General features: G+C 43.7%; 1 protein-coding gene across 1 annotated transcript in view; it reads left to right on the forward strand.

The window, feature by feature from the left end:
• The first annotated feature begins 6366 nt into the window (after positions 1 to 6366).
• LOC139664994 (cytoplasmic phosphatidylinositol transfer protein 1-like) overlaps positions 6367 to 20995 on the forward strand; it is a 28157-nt gene continuing 13528 nt past the window's right edge. Inside the window, exons 1-5 of the mRNA XM_071543926.1 lie at positions 6367 to 6414; positions 8227 to 8375; positions 14420 to 14508; positions 16124 to 16131; positions 18607 to 18678. Of these exons, the coding sequence (XP_071400027.1) occupies positions 6367 to 6414; positions 8227 to 8375; positions 14420 to 14508; positions 16124 to 16131; positions 18607 to 18678 (366 nt within the window). The remainder of the gene's footprint in view (positions 6415 to 8226; positions 8376 to 14419; positions 14509 to 16123; positions 16132 to 18606; positions 18679 to 20995) is intronic.

The following is a 20995-nucleotide window of genomic DNA, read 5'->3' on the forward strand; positions in this document are numbered from 1 at the left end:
ATACATACGAGCTGTGAGCCGAAGGATTATTGTTTTTTACAGATATCACTCGAGCAATTAAACTCATACGAGCTCTGAGGCAAACAAGGGATTCTGGCGGATTCTGGCGGATTCGGCGGCGGCGTTTGTATCCGCCCAGGTACAGAACGTGTTCCCCTCCGCCGGGCCGCCGCGGTGCCCCCGGAGGCCCGACTCTAATGTGGCCCCCGGAACAGAGTGATTAGCAGAGCGATTAGTGTAGCTATTAGCTCACGTTGACATTCAAATAGAGGGGTGTGTGCGTGGACTCGGCTGTCGGGGAGCCGTACTGCGAGGCCGTAGGTTAATTATGCCCTCTGCTGATGCTTCTGTAGGTCGAGTCTGACGCTGACGTCTGGTTTGCAGAGGCTAAGTTGTCGTGTGGGTTGCTAAGGGTTACTTGTGAAATGTAATCCGGTCTAGGTTGCTCATGCTCATTTTAACATGGTAGTAGCGGAAACCTCCGGAATGCTCAGTCTCATCTGCGTAACCTGCTTTCTTTCAGCTCCTTTCCGATCACTTTATGTATTCCTATTTAATTATCTCACCCTGTGTTTCTTATCTAATGTCCTATATACCTTGTGTAAACCACTTGCAATTGCCTTTGTGTGCAAAATATGCTATATAAATAAACTTGCCATGCCTGTTTACACACTGCTGTTTCAGTAGGGTTATCTTCATCTGCAACCATTATTTTAAGGTGTGCAGGATTATGTAAGTGGCCAAAATATCACAATCTAAATGCAATTTTGCTCTCAAATTTGTCTCAAAATAACCAGTAACCACCTCTTGCCTCGCAAAAAGTAACCATAACTGTCTCAGATCAGATTGCTGTAATTCTGTAAAATCCCTTACTCCCCGAACCTGTTCACGTTCAGCATCAATTCCCATTGTTCCCCGTTTTTTGGCACTTGTAACCTCCGTAGATACCTAATTCTTTCGCTTTCAGCCAGGATATCGGTGCCCATCTCTCGGGAAACATTCGTTCGCAGCGTCAATGATGAAGCAAGCTTGACAACCGATTGTAATGGCGCGTGGCTGAATCACACCCCCGCATGCCTTCCAGATGTTATCGAGAAAAACCCAAAACATTCAGTGTATGTGTCATTTTTCATGTTATCTGTGTCCACCCCCCACCCCGCAGAAGGCTGGAAACACGGGTGATATACGGCGATACACACCCCTCTCCTCGTAAATCCACCCCCTTTCCACCCCCTGCTTCTGCTTTCCCCCCCCCCCTTCCTCTCTCTACTCTCCCTCCTTCTCCTCTTTCCCTTCCATCACCACCCGCTCCCTTTTCCCCTTCTTCTCCTCCATCCCCCCCCCCCCCCCCCCCTCCTCCTTTCCTCCTCCTCCTCCTTTCCGGATGACGGCGCTGTAGCTTTATCGACTGCACAGGAACGCCGGGGGAGTTCGGATAGGCTGCGTATCGATCGTTGCGGCTTAAGGCTGCCGCTCTCGTTTATTCATATTATTTTTCTCCGGTCCAGTGGTATGTCTGGCCCGTCTTGACAGCCCAGTCTAGACCGGTCCAGGCCCTGGGGGGGAGAGGAACGGCAACGGAACTCAGATTTCTAGTAACTAGGTTTTTTTTTCAATTAGGAGTCAAGATATTTGTGTTTGTGTTTTTCCATTCATTGGGAACGCAGCGGATACTTGCATGCTGGGCCTCAGCTGGGCGGAAATGAATTAGATTAAAATTCATTGGATTAAAAAATTAAAGTGAGAATAATTTGAACTACGTGAGATGCAGCTGACTGAGTGCATTTATATTCTTTCTGAATGGGAGTGAATTATTCAGCTGCCATCACTGGGTCACAGTGGGCCCACAGAGTATGAATTTGGGTTTAGACATGCCCTTTACTGAATGCTAATGAAAAAATATTAGAAGGTTTAGGGAAATAAGAAAACCCTGCTGTTGTTTTTATGATGTCTGAACAAATCTTTTGCATCACAGCCATGACCTTTTTTGTTTCTATTAAAAAGTATCCAGAGATACTGGTAGGAAAGAGAACTGGGGAGATAGACTCTTTCCCATCCAGGTATTTTTGCAGCATATTCGACTAAGGCTGTGTTCACACCACGCATGTTTGGAGCAGTTTACTTGAACTCTTTCATTTGTGCAGGTGAAAACAATGCCATCTGTACTCAGGTGGCACCAAACAACCAAACCGAGACGCCTGAAAATGCAGGTCCTTGGTCCTCTTCCAAGTGACCTGCGGTTCATTGGAAGTGAGAACGTAATCCGAACCAACTGCAGGAAACAACCCCAAAACGCGACGGTTTATGGGTATAAGGAGACGGATGCTGACATCTGATAGCCAGCAGTTCCTCATGCTTGCATTACAAAAAGAAGCAAGGGCAAAACTGCAGTCGACCGCAAGTTACAAGGACCGGAATCGGATTCGCTTTGTCTCCTCCTGCAGCCAAAATGTCTAACCTGGTTGGCAGGATGACAGGTTACCAAAACCTGTGATCGCACCTTAGGAAAGCCTCGACGCTTGCCCTATTATCAACCTGTTGGCACTTTAAAGACTTCACACCGAGGCTTCTCACCTCAACATCGGGAACCCACCAGGAACGCACCCCCCACCCCCCCACCCCCACCCTCTCAATTTGCGGATTGAGGTTACAACCACCGCGACCACAGATCTCTGCGACGGGCGGGTGATGATGATGACAACGCACTCCAGCTCGCCGGGCACTGATTAATGAGCAACAACAAACCAGAGTGCATTGTCATCAGACAAATCGAATAAACAGGAGGCCGAGCCCCGGTCTCTTTCGGCTCTTTCTGCGTCATGTAGCTAAATGATCGATCTCGCTGCGAAGGTGCCAGACAAGAGACTGAGTGAGTAGTGCTTCACCGGTGCTGCGTTTTCTGAAGTGTGATTGCCTGTTTTTTTTGCCTCCATGGAGAAAATAATCGGGCTATTCAACCGGTCTATATGAGCTTTCTTTTTTTTTTTTTGTTGTCCTCTCTGAATATGGAGAGGTCTGTTTTGTCACAGTTCATGGTTGAGCACATACATCACGGCGTCCTCGCTCACACGGACAATGGCCTTCGCATGAGGCCGCGATAATGTATGCGTGTCCTGGATATTTTTAGAAGCTGATGACTGCTAGCAGCTCATCGATGATGAGGCGGACGGAGAAGGACGTCTCTTGTCGAAACGGACAGTAAATTAGTCTGATGTCCCACTTTACTGCCTCTGTAACCCTTCGTCTCTACTCCCCTCCCTCTCGCTTTCAATCTCTCTCTCTCTCGGTACCCTCCAACTTTTTCCGGCCCGTTGTCCTTTAGCCAAAGGACTCGCGCAAACTCCCCTTTCCCTCTCCTGTCCCCTTTTCAATTCCCCTCTCAGCTTGTCCTCTGGCCCCGTCGTCGTCCCTCGGTCCCCTCTCCGCTCGTCTCTCTCTCTCTCTTTTCGCGGGCGTGAAGGGGGAGGGATGGAGAGCGCCTGCATTATTTACGGTAGCTCTTAACCCGAGAAGGGTCGCTCTCACCGTGAACCCGGAGCCCTTTTTTTTTTAGAAGCGCTACCTTTTTTGCTTTCGAGACTTCAATGAAAAGGTGAACTTTTGTTAATGGAGCAGATGTGGCGGTGTGTTGGCAGAGAAAAGAGGCAGGAGGTGAGGCAGGAAAGAACACGTTTTGCATTTAGCTCCGTGGCTGTGGTGTTGTAATGGAGGTGATGTAATTGCTTCAGCTCATTAGCATCCGCTGGGGTTCATGGCGTTCATATTTTACATAAAACAAGTCGCATGCATTGTTAAGAAATTAACATAGAAATGGGCAGACAGTTTTTTCATTGTAAACACTGAATTGCTATGTGTTTTCTAGATCGCAATTCAATATATTGCGATACAAAAATGTGACAATACATATCGTAGGGCTCAAGTGAGACGCTTTCCCATCACAATTTCACAAACTCTCCATCCAAATTATATTATTGTCACTTTGTAATGACATTTTTAAATTGTTGTTTACATTCTAGCAAGCCAGTGCCATTGCAGCAAAGATTTGTGTCTCAGAAATAAACAGAATTCTGCACAGTCAGACTTTGTTGTCATTGAACTTTTATTTATTACATCGTATCGTGGTTGTATTGAATCCTGAACCTCATATCGCGTATCCAATCGTATCGTCCCATCCCTAGTGTTTGCTAACACAGCCATGCCATGTCTGGATTAGTATGCATTTGAATATACATTTTCATAGTTGGAACTCCTTGACATGCCCTTTATCATTGATTTATCTTGAGTGACACTGCACAGCCTCAAAAGTGGACACGTTACTGTCGTGATAAGACATATCAAGCTCTCGTTATTCTTCGATGACTCACCCCAAGTCTGATCAGGACTGTCCGCAGAGTTCATCTAGGGACTGGTATATTGAATAAATGCACTAATGTAGTTTATTTACAGTTGAATGGAGCCAGCCCTGTAACAGTATTAGATAACACATGAACATGCGTAATTCATTTCGGGGCTGCAGGACTCGCTGTGCTGCGTGGGGCTGAACTTGGAGAACGTACACCAGGGGGTCATTCCAGGGACGAGCTCGCAGACGCTCCAAATGTCTTCTTAGCTGTGCTCGGAGCAAGGGAAATGTCTTTTTGCCTTCCAACCCAACCTAAAAATGGACTCGGCAACATATTGCTGTCGTCATGTGAAAACCTCATAACTCCAGGTTTGGAGATTTTCATGTTTTCACTTCAATTGAAGGATTACACAGTCGTCTATGGGCGGTGAGAATTCTCTGACATCTTGAGCTAATGAAACCCGATTGGATAAACTAATCAAGCTAACAACAAGGCTGTTTTTTTCTAAATTTTTTTCTTTCTTAGTTCCTAAATAGCTGACATTTTGGAGATACAAGGTTTTCATGTTATTCCTTGGGTCTTCGGGAGTTCACAAATTAAACAGTTGGACTCAAGGTCATAGGATGTCAAATGCAACATGTTTCTGGGTGTATTTTACCTTTAAGGACCATATTGCCAGCTCCCTCTCAAGCTGTCACCTCATGTTAGGCATTTGGAAAGGCAGAGCCAGATTTAGCCTGGAGGGGCGGGGGGTTCCTCAGGGACGGGCCTGGCCTGAGGGGACTCTGTCATGTTCTTCAGACCAGTTCAGCTCAGTTCAGTCCAGTTCATTTCAGGTCCCGGTTTGGCAAAAGCAGTGTTAGAAAGTCTTTGTCCTGCTGAGAGCAAAAACAAACTGGCAAAGATGACTTCAGTGCTCTTTACTACAGTCGCAACGTGATCAGTTTACAGCAGGTCACACAAGTGCACACACACAAACACGCAGTGAATGAAAACATCTTTTTATATAACAAATCCCTTGCTCTGGCTGGGGTCAGCCAACCACTATGCTTTGTTAATAATTGATCAGCTGAGATCTTAATGTGCTGCGGCGTCGGGCTTTCTAGCTGCTGCTTTTTGTGCTGAGGCATCCTTCTCTACGCTCGGTATTCTGCATGTGTGTGTGTGGGCATGCGTGCTGTGTGTGCGTGTGTGTGTGTGTCCTTTTCTGACACAGCACTCTTATGCCATTGCCTAGAGATGCCTTGGACTAGAGGGGCCTTGGAGGGAATATATAAAGAGGAAATGAGTCATTCCGTTGCAGCCGGTTGCCCTTTCTGAGAGGTTTCACAGGGGAAACGAGCGGATCACAGAGGACACAGAGGCAAGGTGGTGGTTGTGTAGTGACTTTTAATGTGTACATACTGTACAAGGTGTGTGTGTGTCGAGGGAGATGCATATTTGTGAGTATGTGACTTTGTTGAATATTTCAAGGTGTGCTGGTGAGTGGATGCACTGTACTGTATTGTATGTCTTACCTCAGTCAAATGGTTCATACCGTTTGTTTTAACCTAACCTAGATGGGTGGGGTTTGCTGCATCAGAACAATGCAGAAGAAGAACAATGCAGAAAAAGTTCTTGACCCTGGTCAGAGGTTGTATGTCCATCTGCGGCCATGATAAATGGCTTTTCTTATAAATGATGCCTCATTACTTGCACTTCTAGTTGGTCCCAGGTGGCACTAAAAAGTCTTACATTTAGCTTACCGAAAGCGGAAATAAGTGGATCCATCTGAAGCCACTCGATGCCTGACACCATTTTGTGTCCCTCTGGAAGCCATTCTGGGGTCGGCACCCCGCGTTTTCCCTCTGACAGCACTTCAGAGCTCAGCTGACAGCTGCGAAAAGAGGAGGGCACGGGGAATTCTATTGTCTTAGCCCTCCTTCATTACCGATGCCCTACACTCCCTTTCTGGGCTTTTTTTTTTCAACTGCGGCTTGTGTGTGGAGGAGGAGGAGAGGAGGGAGGGATGAGAAAAGAAATGATGACTGAGCAGGGAGAGGAAGAGTGCGGCCTCACTCCTTCACAGCCCGTAACAGATAAGAGGATTATAAGCACCATTCGCCATCGTCGAACCGTCCTTTTCTTGCTTTTTTCCTCATCCATTTTTCACATTCTCTTACTCTGACTATTTCTCCCTCAATTCCAGTCCATTGTCAGACATTTCCTGTTATGTCTCTTTTCTCTGTCCCCTATCAATTTCACCCCATTATTACTCCTCCTGAGGCTGCCCCTCTTTGATCCCCCTCGGTCTCTCACTCTTCTACCCTCAACCTTTTCTCTCTCTTTGTAATTCATCTTCTTCATTTCCATCTCTTTCTTTTTTCTCCTTTCTTGGTCTTTTGTCACGAGCAGAAGCTTTAAGATTAAAGATCAAGAGCAGACAGAAGTGCCGCCTTCTATTAGTCAAGCCACATTTTATTGCTTGAGTGAATTAAACATGCTCCGAGGCATCTCTCTAACCCACAGAATGGAAAAAGAAGCCATTGAAGAAAGAAGCCGTTCATTGAATTTTCTGAACATTGTCCAATATGTATGTGCCATAGAATGACTTTCATCAAATTGACTTTACTTTGTTGTTTTCTGACTTTCTCAACCAAGTCCAAGAAATAATAAAGACAGTGAATAAGGAATGAGTTTTGAGTCAGGGCTAAACAGTCAGACAGTTCATGCTCAAACTCAACCAAACATCTGTTTTCTATATTTTGATAGAGTGAATTTTCCAGTTTCTGGCAACCTTGTGGCTGTAAAGACACAGCACAGTTGAACTCCACTTTTTAAAGTTTCAGCTAGGTGTTGAATCCTCCAAGTAACATTCAATGATTGAAGAATCTAGGACTGCAACATTTATATTCTCACATACTGTAGATATATCAAGGATGGATTATTATGGGAACCTTAGTCATTGTAGAACTCTAATCTTTTAGTATTTACTGCAAAACTTAATCGCTATAACCACCTTGACTTGGACTTGTCCCTCAAACACTTGAGACTTGACTCAGACTTGAGCTCAAACACTTGAGACTTGACTTGGACTTGTCCCTCAAACACTTGACTTGACTTGACTTGTCCCTCACACACTTGAGACTAGACTTGGACTTGAGCTCAAACACTTGAGACTTGACTCAGACTTGAGCTCAAACACTTGAGACTTGACTTGGACTTGAAGTCAAACACTTGAGACTTGACTTGGACTTGTCCCTCAAACACTTGAGACTTGACTCTGACTTCTCTCTCAAACACTTGAGACTTGACTTTGACTTGTCCCTCAAGCACTTGACTTGACTTGGACTTGTGCTCAAACACTTGAGACTTGACTCAGACTTGAACTCAAACACTTGAGACTTGACTCAGACTTGAACTCAAACACTTGAGACTTGACTTGGACTTGTCCCTCAAACACTTGACACTTAATTCAGACTTGAGCTCAAACACTTGAGACATGACTTGGACTTGAGCTCAAACACTTGAGACTTGACTCTGACTTCTCTCTCAAACACTTGAGACTTGACTTGGACTTGAGCTCAAACACTTGAGACTTGACTCTGACTTCTCTCTCAAACACTTGAGACTTGACTTGGACTTGTCCCTCAAACACTTGAGACTTGACTTGGACTTGTCCCTCAAACACTTGAGACTTGACTCTGACTTGTCCCTCAAACATTTGAGACTTGACTCAGACTTGCATTAAGTGACTTGTGAGCATCCCTGGCGTTAAACACATCGTTTTTAGCCCTTTCTTAGCGTGAGCTCCGCCCTATACAGCATGCACTAATGTTGCTATAGTGACCATTGTCAATCAGTAGTATTTGACCTTCTGCTGTCTCTGTGTTTTGTCCTCCAGTACCGGATTGGGCAGCTGTACATGATCAGTAAACACAGCCATGAGCAGAGTGACCGAGGGGAAGGGGTGGAGGTGGTCCAGAACGAGCCGTATGAAGACCCGGCGCACGGCCAAGGACAGTTCACCGAGAAACGAGTCTACCTCAACAGGTCAGTTCTGTTTCTTTATCGTCCCCCAGATGATGAAATCACACAAGAGATGATGCCGCTTGTTACCGATTGGCCCATCGGTGCCCGCATCATTCACGGGGAACGACATGGTTACTGTTGCCTTGTTTCTCTGTGTTTCTGTTTCTACCTTTGTCCCTGTCTATCTCTTTCTAACTCCGTCTGTCTCTGCCTCTTTTTGTCTCTACCATTATCAGTTTTTCAATTCAAATCAGTTTACAGAGCTTTATTGGCCTGGTAAGATTTTCCTTTCACTGCCAAAGCACAGTTACACAACAACAGCAAATGTAAGAAAAAAAAATCTGAAGAAGACAAAACACAAAGGATAAAGGGAACGCTGTGAATGCAACATTAACCATTGAAGCCACTGTAATATTTCTCAAATTTTTTGAATTTAATGTTGTTAGTTGGCTCTTCCACTCTGTCTCTGTCTCACTCTCTGTCTCTGCCACCCTCTGTTTCTGTTTTGCACACACACACACACACACACACACACACACAGGGAAACAAGCTGTATGTGTAAAGAAACATTGGTGTGCCACATATTTTGTGTTTGTACAGTATGTTAAATTTGATGTTGAGAGTTAAAAACTACCAAAACAGAAGTACCAGAAACTTTTTTGACGTCTTTGTTGCTCAGAGCTCATTGCTGTGGTGTTTCTTCACTGCTCTTCCCAGAGATCACCTGTCAATCAAACTGCACTGTGACGTCTTTTTCCTTGGATTTTCTGTTGATGCAGTTTGAGTTTTCTTTTCTTTGCCTGTTCAGCCATGGTGGCTATCACTGCTCATGCTAACTACCCAGTTCTTCTTCTATTTATTCTAAACAAACATTTTAGTAAGGCTAATGTAAAAGCTTTCATGGCCTTCTTGTGTTGAATCACTATTGTGATATATCAATCAGTGATAGAGAGAAGCAAATGGGCCATTTATTTATCTGAAAATGTCACCGATTATTACTTTTAAGGTGATATAGAAATCTCATCCGGGGGCCTGCATGCCATCTCTGCAGTTCTTCCTTAAAAACCACAATATTGCCCATGTTTCTGTCAGCCAGTCAGAAAGCTGTACTGTAGCTTCAGCAGGAATACCAAGTCAGCTCAGCTGAGGTCAGATAAACACAATTTCTATGAGTGAATGTTCTCTATTTGCTAACAGTGTTGCAAAACAAAATGCATCAGTTTTGGGGCAACGTGTCACCACCTCCCCCGGCTGAGAAACCGTCCAAAAAACTGCGAGGAACAAAAAAACTTTGTGGTTTTCTTTAGACAGCTCGAAAATCAGCAGAGGCTGTGCAATAACAGGCTGATGATGTGGAGAATGGAACAGAGGGGAAAGGAGGAGAAAAGAGAGAAGGAGGTAAGAGACGAGTTGGGGATGAGAGGAGTAGAGTGGATTGTTACAATTCAGACTTGTCTTCTATTACTATGTTTTATTTTCAAAGTAATAAAGTAAATTCAAAAAAAGTAAAGTAAATTAATTTTAAGCAATAATCCACCACATTTTCATATAAAAAAAATGTCTGTTTTGCTACTCTCTATCCGATTGGTTTTACACAACAGTGATTCAACCCATATCCAGTTCATGAAAGCTTTTACATTTACTGTTCTAAACACCTGGTGTCTGGTAGCTCTTTCCTGGGAAAAATCCTCTGGCACAGAGGAAGTGATGTGTTTTATGTTTCCGGTTTGTTTGGAATAAACAGAGGAAGAAGAACTGGGTAGTTAGCATGAGCAGTGATAGCCACCATGACTGAACAGACAAAGAAAAGAGCGCCACCTACAGAAACTCACACTGCATCAACAGAAAATCCAAGGAGAAAGCCTTCTAGCCTTGAACCTTTCCCAAAGCTGGAAAAGCTGGAAAGAAAAAGAAAGTAGAGTGGATATCTGCAGATCTATTGGCTGGGGTTGCATTCAGCCATTTGATAGGACTGTGAAGGTTAGAGTGACTCTTACACACACACACACACACACACACACACACACACACACACACACAGAGCAGGGGTAGGCATTGGCACACTGTTACTATCATGTTGCCCTGAGTTACCTATCCATCACAGCTGTATATCACACTATACCGCTCCATCACCCCGCATCCCATGAGGCTCTCTGCCCCTTGTGTGTGTGGAGTGGTATACTGTATGTGTGTGTGTGTGTGTGTGTGTGTGTGTGTGTGTGTGTGCGCGATCTCTCCATGCACATCACTGAGGAAGGACACAAACCTCCTAGGTCGGTAAGACATACAGGCATCAGAGAGAGAGGAGGCGACAGACAGAAAGATGGAGATGGTAAGAAGGAAAGGGAGAAGAAAAGAAAATGAAAGCAGAGAGAGAGAGAGAGAGAGGGGGAGAGAGAAAAGGAAGAAAGGAGGGACAAAGAAGCTGTAGGCCATTTGTTTGAGCACAAATACCTGTGTCAGCGATCGCTGTGCCGGGGAACTAATTACGTTGAGTCAGCACAGCTCTGCCCTGCGGAGGAGAGAAAGAGAGGGAGAGAGAGAGAGGAAGAAAGAAGGCAGAAGGGGGGAAACGGAGAAATATAGCTGGGTTTCCATTCAAGTATTTTCATGCGAGTTATAATGAAAAGGCTGAATGGAAATGGCAAATTTGAATAGAAATGTTTTTACGCTGGCTTGAGGTGTTTTTTTTTTTGTTGATAAAGAAATTGTTAAGAATAGCAATGGAAACACATTTGTTGAATAATGTAATAGGCTTGGCTCAGTCTAATTACAGTTAAAAAGTGGCTTTGGACATTCTGAAATGTAAAATATACAGTATGTCTCCGAGAAATGTCACACCTGCCAGTCTCTATCCTGGTTGTATGGCCATTAGTTGGTGTATTACAATATTGCCAAGTGCATTTCTTTTGTTTTCATATTACATATATTCATATATTAGCTGGCAGTAAAGAACAATAGCATCTGACATTTAGGAAGCGGGTAAGGGTTTAGGGTTTTTTTTTTTGTTTTTGTGTGCGACATTTCAAAAGCTCGCTTAAAACACGCTTTACTGTTGGAAGTGCAAGTACAGAGAGAAGCCTAAACTCTCAGATGGAAAAACACAAGCGCTGACCTTTTCCCCCCCAAAAAAACCAGAGCAGCTGACATTTTCTGTAGATGATATTTTCACTTCTCAGGATGATCGTAAATGATGCATAAATACCAGAAGTATAGCAGCTCTCCCTCACACACCTAGTGAAGGGATACTCAGCCATAATTCAACTGAACTGTTGCACTGTATGCTGTTTCCCAGCAGCTGCTCTCCTATTTGTTTTGCTATAGCTGCTCACTTCAAAGCACCTTTTTCCTTTTTTTTTTTGTCCGAATTCGATTTGGTTATATGAAATTTAAATGAAGTGCGCGCTGCACTGAGCTCCATCTGTAAACTAAACAAAAGCCAAAATAAAGTCAACTTAAGTAAACGAAACGAAAATGAATTAAAAGTTCCCATGAAATGAACTCCCATTACTGGAAAACAGTGCGTCTTTCACGGTGACCTCATGCTGCACCAGTAGGCCTAAATGTAAATTCCAAACCAATAAAACCGTCACAGATTTTTTCAACAGTCCCACCCCCTCTGTCCCACCCGTCCAATAAAACTGCCTCTCTCTCTCCCTGACTGACATCCCATTGGTTTACGCTTTTGAATGATCCCTCACCGCGTTATGTCCCGCCCCTACATCCTGTTTCAAGAGGAAAATACATCAAATCGAGGAAGTAAAGATGTGGTTTCGTGCAATAATAACTCAAATGAATGAAAGTAATGTAAAATAAGACTGAAATTGAATAAGAGGGAATAAAGATAAGATAATCCATGAAAGACAGAAGCTACTACGCTACTCCAGTGTTTCTCATCACAGGCTTCCATCCGGCTAATCGTTTAGCTCCGATCCACCAGCAGGGAAGTCAATCTGGACCCGTTCTGTCCCCATCCGCCCTCGCGTCCTGCCCCGCCGCTTTGGCCCGAGCCCCGTCCCCGTCCCCGTCCCCGTCCCCGTCCCCGACCCCGAGCATCGACTCCCGCTCTCGTTCTGTCAATACCCATCGCACAAGAGCAGAGAGAGAGGGGCGGAGGACACTCGATTTTTTTTTGGGATGGAGTAAAGTGCGAGTTTCTCTGCCAGGGTTTTTTTTTTTTTTTTTTTCAATTTTTTTTTTTTTCTGTTTTCTGGTGTGAAAAGCTGCGAGCGCGCGGGCCTCATCCTCATAGCAGCCACCCACCAGGCTTGGCAAACGCGGGCTCCGCCGAGGCAGCTACTGGCAGCGCTCTGTAAAAGAAGAAGGAGGGAATGGGAGAAAGTGAACAGATGGAGGTGGAGGAGGAGTGTCAGTCACTTTTTTTTTTTTTTTTTTTTTTGGAAACGAGAGAAAGAGAGAGAGAGAGAATATACCGGCCTGTCGGCGTTCGGCACAATGTGACGGTCGGGAGGCTGTTTTTATTCACAGCTGTCACGATGCGGTGGGCGCCATTTTTCCCTCCTCCTGAAACAAATTGTTCTCGGTGCCAATCAAAGGGAAGCGGAGATGAAGGCAGGCGAAATGAAAGCCGGCGCAGTTTGTGCGTTTTGACACGTCGTACAAAGTTTTCAATGCGGCCCCAATTATAGGCTTACCGGAGTCGGAGTAATAGAAGATCAGAGAGTGTGGAGCATGCGCACGCACATACACACGTATATAAATACGCGCCATAGTGCGCATGTTGGTGGTGTACCTGTATGAGCTATGAACACATGGTGGGTAATAGAGAGAGATCCTTAAAAAGGGTTCTTAAAAAGTCTGAAAAGTAAATCAGTTATGTAAATTTAAGGTGATCAATACAGAACAGGATGAGTACAATATACAAAACATGTTTTTTTCCCATAGTCTCAAGTCTTGAGGCACAAGTCAAGTCCCAAGTCTAAATGTAGAACACCAAGTCAAGTCCATGTCATTAATGTCAAGTCCCAAAGTCTAAATGTAAAACACCAAGTCAAGTCCAGGTCATTAATGTCAAGTCTCAAGTCTAAATGTAGAACACCAAGTCAAGTCCATGTCATTAATGTCAAGTCTCAAGTCTAAATGTAAAACACCAAGTCAAGTCCAGGTCATTAATGTCAAGTCTCAAGTCTAAATGTAGAACACCAAGTCAAGTCCATGTCATTAATGTCAAGTCCCAAAGTCTAAATGTAAAACACCAAGTCAAGTCCATGTCATTAATGTCAAGTCTCAAGTCTAAATGTAGAACAGCAAGTCAAGTCAGAACAACAAGAGTCCAGTATGAATTTAATATCTTAAAACTAAATATCTAGGACTTTTCAATGCAATGTGGTTTTAATAGGATAAAAACTTGGTAAGAGCATCATGAGTTTGATTTCTAGAATCACTTTCAACTTCAATAAATTCAATCATTCCATACAAATTCAGAAAACAGGTCAAAGTCATTTACACAAACACAAGATCTCAAGTCAAGACTTTAGAAACCTTTTCAAGCCATCAGAGTACAAGTCAAAGTCGAGTCTCAAGTCACCAGAACCCAAGTCAAGTCGAGTCTCGAGTCTCCTCTTCATGCATCAAGTCGAGTCTCAAGCGAGTACAATTGTGACAGAAATAGTCTGATTTTGGCAGCTGATTTTGTCTCTTTATTTTGTTTTTTTGGTCTTATATTCAATCCCAAGTAGCATTAAAAAGGCCTTAAAAAGCTTTGTGAAACTTGCAGATATTCTGGAGATGGCCTTGTGCATGTGTGTGTATGTGTATGTGTGTGTATGTGTGTGTGTGACCACAAAACGCATCAAAATTTCATGTTTCGCTCTCTGAAGTGCTCCTGGGAAGTGTTCCTTCTGCACCATCCTTCAGTTTCAATCTTCTGAAGTGGAACCGGTTTTTGATGATGATCGCTGCAATAATGGAAGCGGTTCATTAATACTGCCTCCCCTCCCTCCCTCCATCCCCCATCCTTCCCTCCATCCCCCTCCTTCACTACTGTATGTCTCTCTCACACACTCTCTCTCTCTCCTCACCTGTCTCTCTCTGTCTCTCTGCAGTAAATTACCCAGCTGGGCTCGAGCCGTTGTTCCCAAAATCTTCTACGTGACAGAGAAAGCATGGAACTATTACCCTTACACCATCACAGGTGAGCGCACGCACACACACACACACACACACACACACACACACACACGCACACACACACACACAGAGCCAGTGTGTTATGAAATGAGCAGCTAATGGCCCTCATGCAGCTGTAAGAGAGCCCTGACCACATAATGGCCAATAACACACACACACACACACACACACACATACACACTCACCACTCGCACCATGTCTAATCCAGTTAGCTGCTGTATAGGAACAGATAGAGAACAGCCATTATAAGCCCAGCACACTCTAACACACCACTTGTCTTGTACAGAAATGGAGGCTGGAATAGCTCAGCACTGCAGTCTCATGAAAACATAACATTTCCCAAAGGTCAGCTTCTCAATGGGGTTTTTTTAATGGCTTCCTTTGGCTCGGCAGTCATAATATTTTCAAATTTTGTATTTTTTTTTTTTCAGTTAGGACACGCAACTTTTGACTAGATGTTTGGGGAAGTTGTGGTAGCGCAAAAAAAAAGAAGTAGATTTTGTAGTTAGATTGTAGTTAGATTTTGAACATGTTGAACTTTCGGTTAGAAACATGTTTTCAACAGAGAGCTTTTCTACTGAGGTCTCTACACAACTTCAGTCTTGTGTTATATATGTATAATTTAGGAAATTCTGATACTGCTAGAATCACATTTTCCTCCATTTTCTTTCTCTTCCTGGCCGGCTGTATTGTACATGCGAAGGTTTTATCCGGTGTTGTAGTGGTATTTTTAGAAGTCCTCCTCCTCCTCCTCCAACAACATCAACAACAACAACAACAACAACAACAACAACAACAGCAACAACAACAACACACAGAGAAAAAAAACAAATAAATATCCAATAGTTCCAATCCACTGTATTACAATAGAGGCTACACCTTGGCTACAATAGGCTTATGTTGCTGTCTTTCACCTTAAAAATGGAGTTATTTGGATACAGCTGACTATATGTTGTATATATGAACATCTAGGGAATATCATGGAATTCTGACATGCAACAGTTTAGGACGGCTCAGTCCAAATCCACCATGATGACACATCGATCACACTGTCGGTCTCACCAGTCGCAGCTTACTGTCTGTCACTACGAGTCCATTTGCCAGCAAGACATGACATGAGACAGTGTGAGCGATTAACATGTTATTGACATGGGAACGTGTCAAAGCTGACGATCTGCATTTACATTTTTACTATATCCGCACTGACTTACAATGAGTGCAACAGTAGAATAAGCTTCAATACAAGCAAATATAATAGTAAAGAACTGTAAAGATCAGAGTGGCACCGGCCCAGAAAAGAGAGAAGAACTCAAAGTAAGAGCTGAGGAGAGAGATAAAAAGGGATTTTTTTTTTTTTGATGAGAGCAAATTTGCGAGCGAGTCGAGGGGAGAGGGGATGGGATTCACTGAGCTGTGGAGTGAGGTAGTCGATACGTGACAGGCAGTATTTTACAGAAGCGATCTCTTGTATGTGTCGCACATATTTCACACCTTGCAACCTTCCTCATTTCCTTTCATACTGTAGCTGAAGGGCTGTATCGCTAACCGTGTGTTTCTGTTGTGTCCTCCCTCCCGCTCTGGCCCGATGTCTCCGTCACCCCCCCTGCCACGTTCTGCAGAATACACCGTAAGTATCTTTACTATTCAGTTTTTACATTCATGTCCCTGTTTTAATAGAGAATAAGCAAGTGTGTGAAGATACTAAAGTAGTTGCAAAACACAAATTTGCACAATTTTTGGAGAATTTTTTGAGTTAATTGAAGACCTCAGACAAAGAACCATGTGGATCTGCTTTAATATTGTTGGAGCAATGGTGTTGAAATTGTTAAGTTGGTGTGATTTGCCACTTTAAAAGTACAAACACTCCACTGGCATCGACTATGAGCATACAGAAGTCGTCAATTTACACCCTTTGGATAATGAGGTATGGAAACGTCACCCATCTGAAAACTTGAAAACGTTCTCTTATGGGGGTTTGTATGGAAGTTTCAGTGAAGAACCATCCCAGCCAGCTTGTTGACTGGATTTCACTCTGATTGAGCCACAATATATTAGAGGATTAGAGCAAAAATCCCCTAATATTACTTTTCAGCATTTTTCTCAGTGGCTCGCTCTTGGAATAAAGTCGTTCTTCATCGGACATGTGCCACATTTTAGGAAAAAAGCGTCTTAGCATTTTTTAGCATTCCTCATTACATGCAAACAGCTGTGGGTTTAGTGTGGTTACATGCAGTATGGATTGTATAGTGGGTGGGTGTACATACAGTGGAGAGTGTTTTCTTTTATGGGTTGTAAGCTGCTTTGTCAAATGATTCCCTCGCGACAGGAGCATGGCAATGTAATGTGACAGATTTGTGTATGTGTGTGTGTGTGTGTGTGTGTGAGTTTTGTGTTCCTGCATGTGCTCGCCGTTGATAAAGACCCGTACATTCCTCTTCCCACACTGGGAATTAGAAATCTCACTCAGCTTCTCTTCAGCTTGACGGATTTGACAGCTGCTAAAGCGTCCGATGATACAAATTGACTCGCTTAAATGCAAAAAAAAAAAAAAAAGGCACATTTCGATGCGTTTGTGGTCGGAATTCATGTTGTCATGTCATCTTGTTGTTTTTATTTTCACAGAGGGATTAGGTTTGTTAGCCACATAAACTCACTCTTCTTCAAAGTCTACAATCCTGGAGACAACTAGATCTAACTGCTCCAATTAACACACACACACACACACACACTGAGAGAGAGATAAACATACCCGCTAATGGGCATGTCTTTGCTAATGAGCGAACCTGCCTGTGTGACCTGTGATTAACCCTTGAAAACTGAAGCTACAAGCTGACGTGGCACACACACACACACACACACACACACACACACACACACATACATAAATACAATTGGGTTTAGCTATAGGGATTTTTGCTATTCGGAGAATGAGAAATGTCAGTGGCGTGACTCACACCGCTTTAGGATGGAGGGATGGATGGAGGGATGGATGGGGGGGGGGGACAGAGGACAATGCTGCGACAATGACAGAACGCTCGATAATGTCTCCGTTCACGTGTGGGAGTGTCGGGGGGGGGGGTGTTTGTCTCTGACTCACTTCATATATATACCCATGCCAATATTACGTTTTCAGGGAGAGTAGGCAGCGCAAACTCCTGAAGTTTTTTTATTACTTTTTGTCAGTTTTGACAGTGTAGAGTGAAGGGAGACACTGTTTTTTTTTTTGCTTTTACAGTATGCAGTGAGGAGGAAAGTAGAGAGTGACAGAAAGTCCCAACAGTCAAGTGTTGGGGAAGTAAAACGACTTTGTAAAAATGATGATACATCTGCCATCCATATGCTACAAACAGTATATATGCAATACTACACATGCTGTCTGCCATGAACTAGAGTCTGGAGACAAAATAACTTTATCTGGACTCATCATAGGAAGAAGTACAAGCGATGTTAACTTTCTTTCAACTTCTACATTTAGACTCAGTCTGGATCTAAACCCAAACCACACTACACTATTTGGCTTATTTATGGTAAAAAGTAGTATGGTAAAAGGTAGTATCAAGACATGAGGCAATGATAAAAATAATTATAAAAGGATTTTTTTCTTTTTTTTTTTTAGTAAATAGTCAGTAGCTGCAGTAGTTCGCTATGTCTCAAAATGGAAAAAAAAAGGAATGCAGTCCTAAAAACACTATCCAAATTTTAATATCGTTGGACTGCCACCAAGCTACTGCAAAACTAGTAGTAACTAGTTTAATGACATGTAGTGAGACTATAATACTCCCCAACTCTGCTGACAGTAACTGAATAGAGGCAGAGAGAGAGAGAGAGAGAGTTGCAACAGCCTAGCAGGAGGTACCATCCCAATCTGTTTTGCCAGGATTATGTGTTATTTGTACTCGTATGTTTGTCCACTGAGCCACCAGGGTATTGCACATATAATAATAAGGATAATATCATAAAAACCTATTACCTTAACAGTAATAAATAAAGAGAAATAATAGAGTGCTAGTGTTCAGCATATTGGTTGTTGTTGGCTACTGTATGTTGTCTGGCTCACAGAATCTTCTCTTTTTTCATGTTTATTGTCTTTTTTTATCCACAGTGTTCATTCTTACCCAAGTTCTCCATCCACATAGAGACAAAATACGAGGACAACAAAGGATGCAATGACAACGTGAGTCCCGTGTGTGTGTGTGTGTGTGTGTGTGTGTGTGTGTGCGCGCTTCTCAGTGGTCTTCTCTGACTACTCTTGTATGTGTGACAATCAATGTGTACAATAAAGTACATCTTATCTATCTGTCTAAGTAGGGCTGGGCGATAATTCAATATTATCATTTATCGTCTTTCAGTGGAATCATATCGTGATGATATGAAGATATTTTGATATCATGACACACATTTCTGCTGTCTAAATTGATGATGACAAGCAAATTTTACTTAAAAACTCTCATAAAATGAGGTATGGTAGGAATATTATTTGAATATTTCTGTTTTGTTTGACACCACACCTAATATACCATTCGGTTCAATGAGATGAACGTTAATTTGATTATTTAACGTGATTTTGCATACATGAACCATATCGTGTTACATATTGATATCGAGAAAAATCCTTATGCCTTAGAAAATGAGACTTGTGCAAAGGCAGCACGAGTGAAAAGAATCCAGGTAGACCTGGCAGCTCAGAGACCCTCTTTGTAATCATTTAATATCCTAATGCCAGCCATTCATGAGCCTTGAGAGGCGGCCAAGACACGGCTCCACTTGTTGGACGGCTCATTTCATTTGGGCCTCTGCCCCGCCTCCCCCTCCCACTTCTCCTTTCTCTCTCTCTCTCCGCTCTCCAATTCACCGTGACGTTCGTCATCCGATGAAAGGCTGGCACAGGCCTCGGCGCTGAGGGGGAAGCGCGGCGGGGCGGCGGTGGGCGGTGGGCGGCGAGCGGGTTAATTTTACTTTCTCTTCACGGTTTGCCTCCACGTTCCCGTCTCCAGTGAAGACGGGAACAACGGCATCGGGGAGGAGAGGCGCCGAAGTTGACCGCGGCTCAAGTTTCTCGCAAAGCTCGTCCGTAAAGCAGGGAGGGAGAGAGAGTTGTAGGCTTGTTTGTTTGGTTTGACAAGCGAGAGATCAAAGACTTTTTTTTATTGAATGTAAGAACAGATATTGCCTACTGTGAATAGATTCCGAGGCAAATCACAGTTCTGTTGTACATAGTGTGTGAGTGTGTGTGTGTGTGTGAGTGATTGTTCAGAGGCCAGACAGTTGGAGATGCCTGTGGACAGATAGATTTCAGTGTCTGTACTCACACACACACACACACTCACACACTCACTGATACAGATGTACGACTCGGTATAGCAGCTTCGGGGCAAACAAACAAGAGGCTTTGCATGTTCTAAGGCATTGTATAAGCAGAGAGAGCACATGAGATGTCTTTCCCATGACAGATGCTGTGAAGTAACGTGAAGCCAGCTGTGAGCTGTTACGTAACGACACGCCGCGCTGTGCTGTGCTCCCCCAACAAGTGTCACGTTCCCCCATATGTGCACCGTGCTGAGGGCTCAACGTACTCACTGTGTGTGTGTGTGTGTGTGTGTGTGTTTCTGGAAAGAGGGAAGAAGGAATGAAAGACAAAAGGAAGGAGAAAGACTGGAAGGAAGGAAGGAAGGAAGGACAATCGAAAAGCACAGAGCAAGGGAGGGGAAAACGAAGGGGGGAAAGACAAACTGAAGGAAAGAAGAAAGACCGAATGAGGTGTGGGAGAGAGAGGAAGGAGGGAAGGAAGGAAGGAAGGAAGGAAGAACAAAAAAAATCAGAGCAAGGGAGGGGAAAAAGAAGGGAGGAAAGACAAACTGAAGGAAAGAAGAAAGACCGAATGAGGTGTGGGAGAGAGAGGAAGGAAGGAAGGACAAACGAAAAGCACAGAGGATGGGAGGGGAAAAAGAAGGGAGGAAAGACAAACTGAAGGAAAGAAGAAAGACCGAATGAGGTGTGGGAGAGAGAGGAAGGAAGGAAGGACAAACAAAAAGCACAGAGGATGGGAGGGGAAAAAGAAGGGAGGAAAGACAAACTGAAGGAAAGAAGAAAGACTGAATGAGGTATGAGAGAGAGAGGAAGGAGGGAAGGAAGGAAGGAAGAACAAACGAAAAGCACAGAGCAAGGGAGGGGAAAACGAAGGGAGGAAAGACAAACTGAAGGAAAGAAGAAAGACTGAATGAGGTATGAGAGAGAGAGGAAGGAGGGAAGGAAGGAAGGAAGGACAAACAAAAAGCACAGAGCAAGGGAGGGGAAAAAGAAGGCAGGAAAGAAATGGAAGGAAAGAAGAAAAACTGAATGAGGTATGGGATAGAGAGGAAGGAGGGAAGGACAAAAGAAAGCAAAGAGGAAAGACTGAATGAGGTCAAGGGATTGAGAGGAGGAAAGGAACGAAGGAAAGAAGGGACTATGGAAGGACAAAAGGAGGGAAGGAAGAAAGACTGAATGAGGGA

Source organism: Centroberyx affinis, unplaced genomic scaffold, assembly GCF_046629955.1.
Source record: "Centroberyx affinis isolate AG114_WGS23_722 - 3 ecotype Tasmania unplaced genomic scaffold, CSIRO-AGI_Caff_v1 ptg004412l_1, whole genome shotgun sequence".
Taxonomy (NCBI): domain Eukaryota; kingdom Metazoa; phylum Chordata; class Actinopteri; order Beryciformes; family Berycidae; genus Centroberyx; species Centroberyx affinis.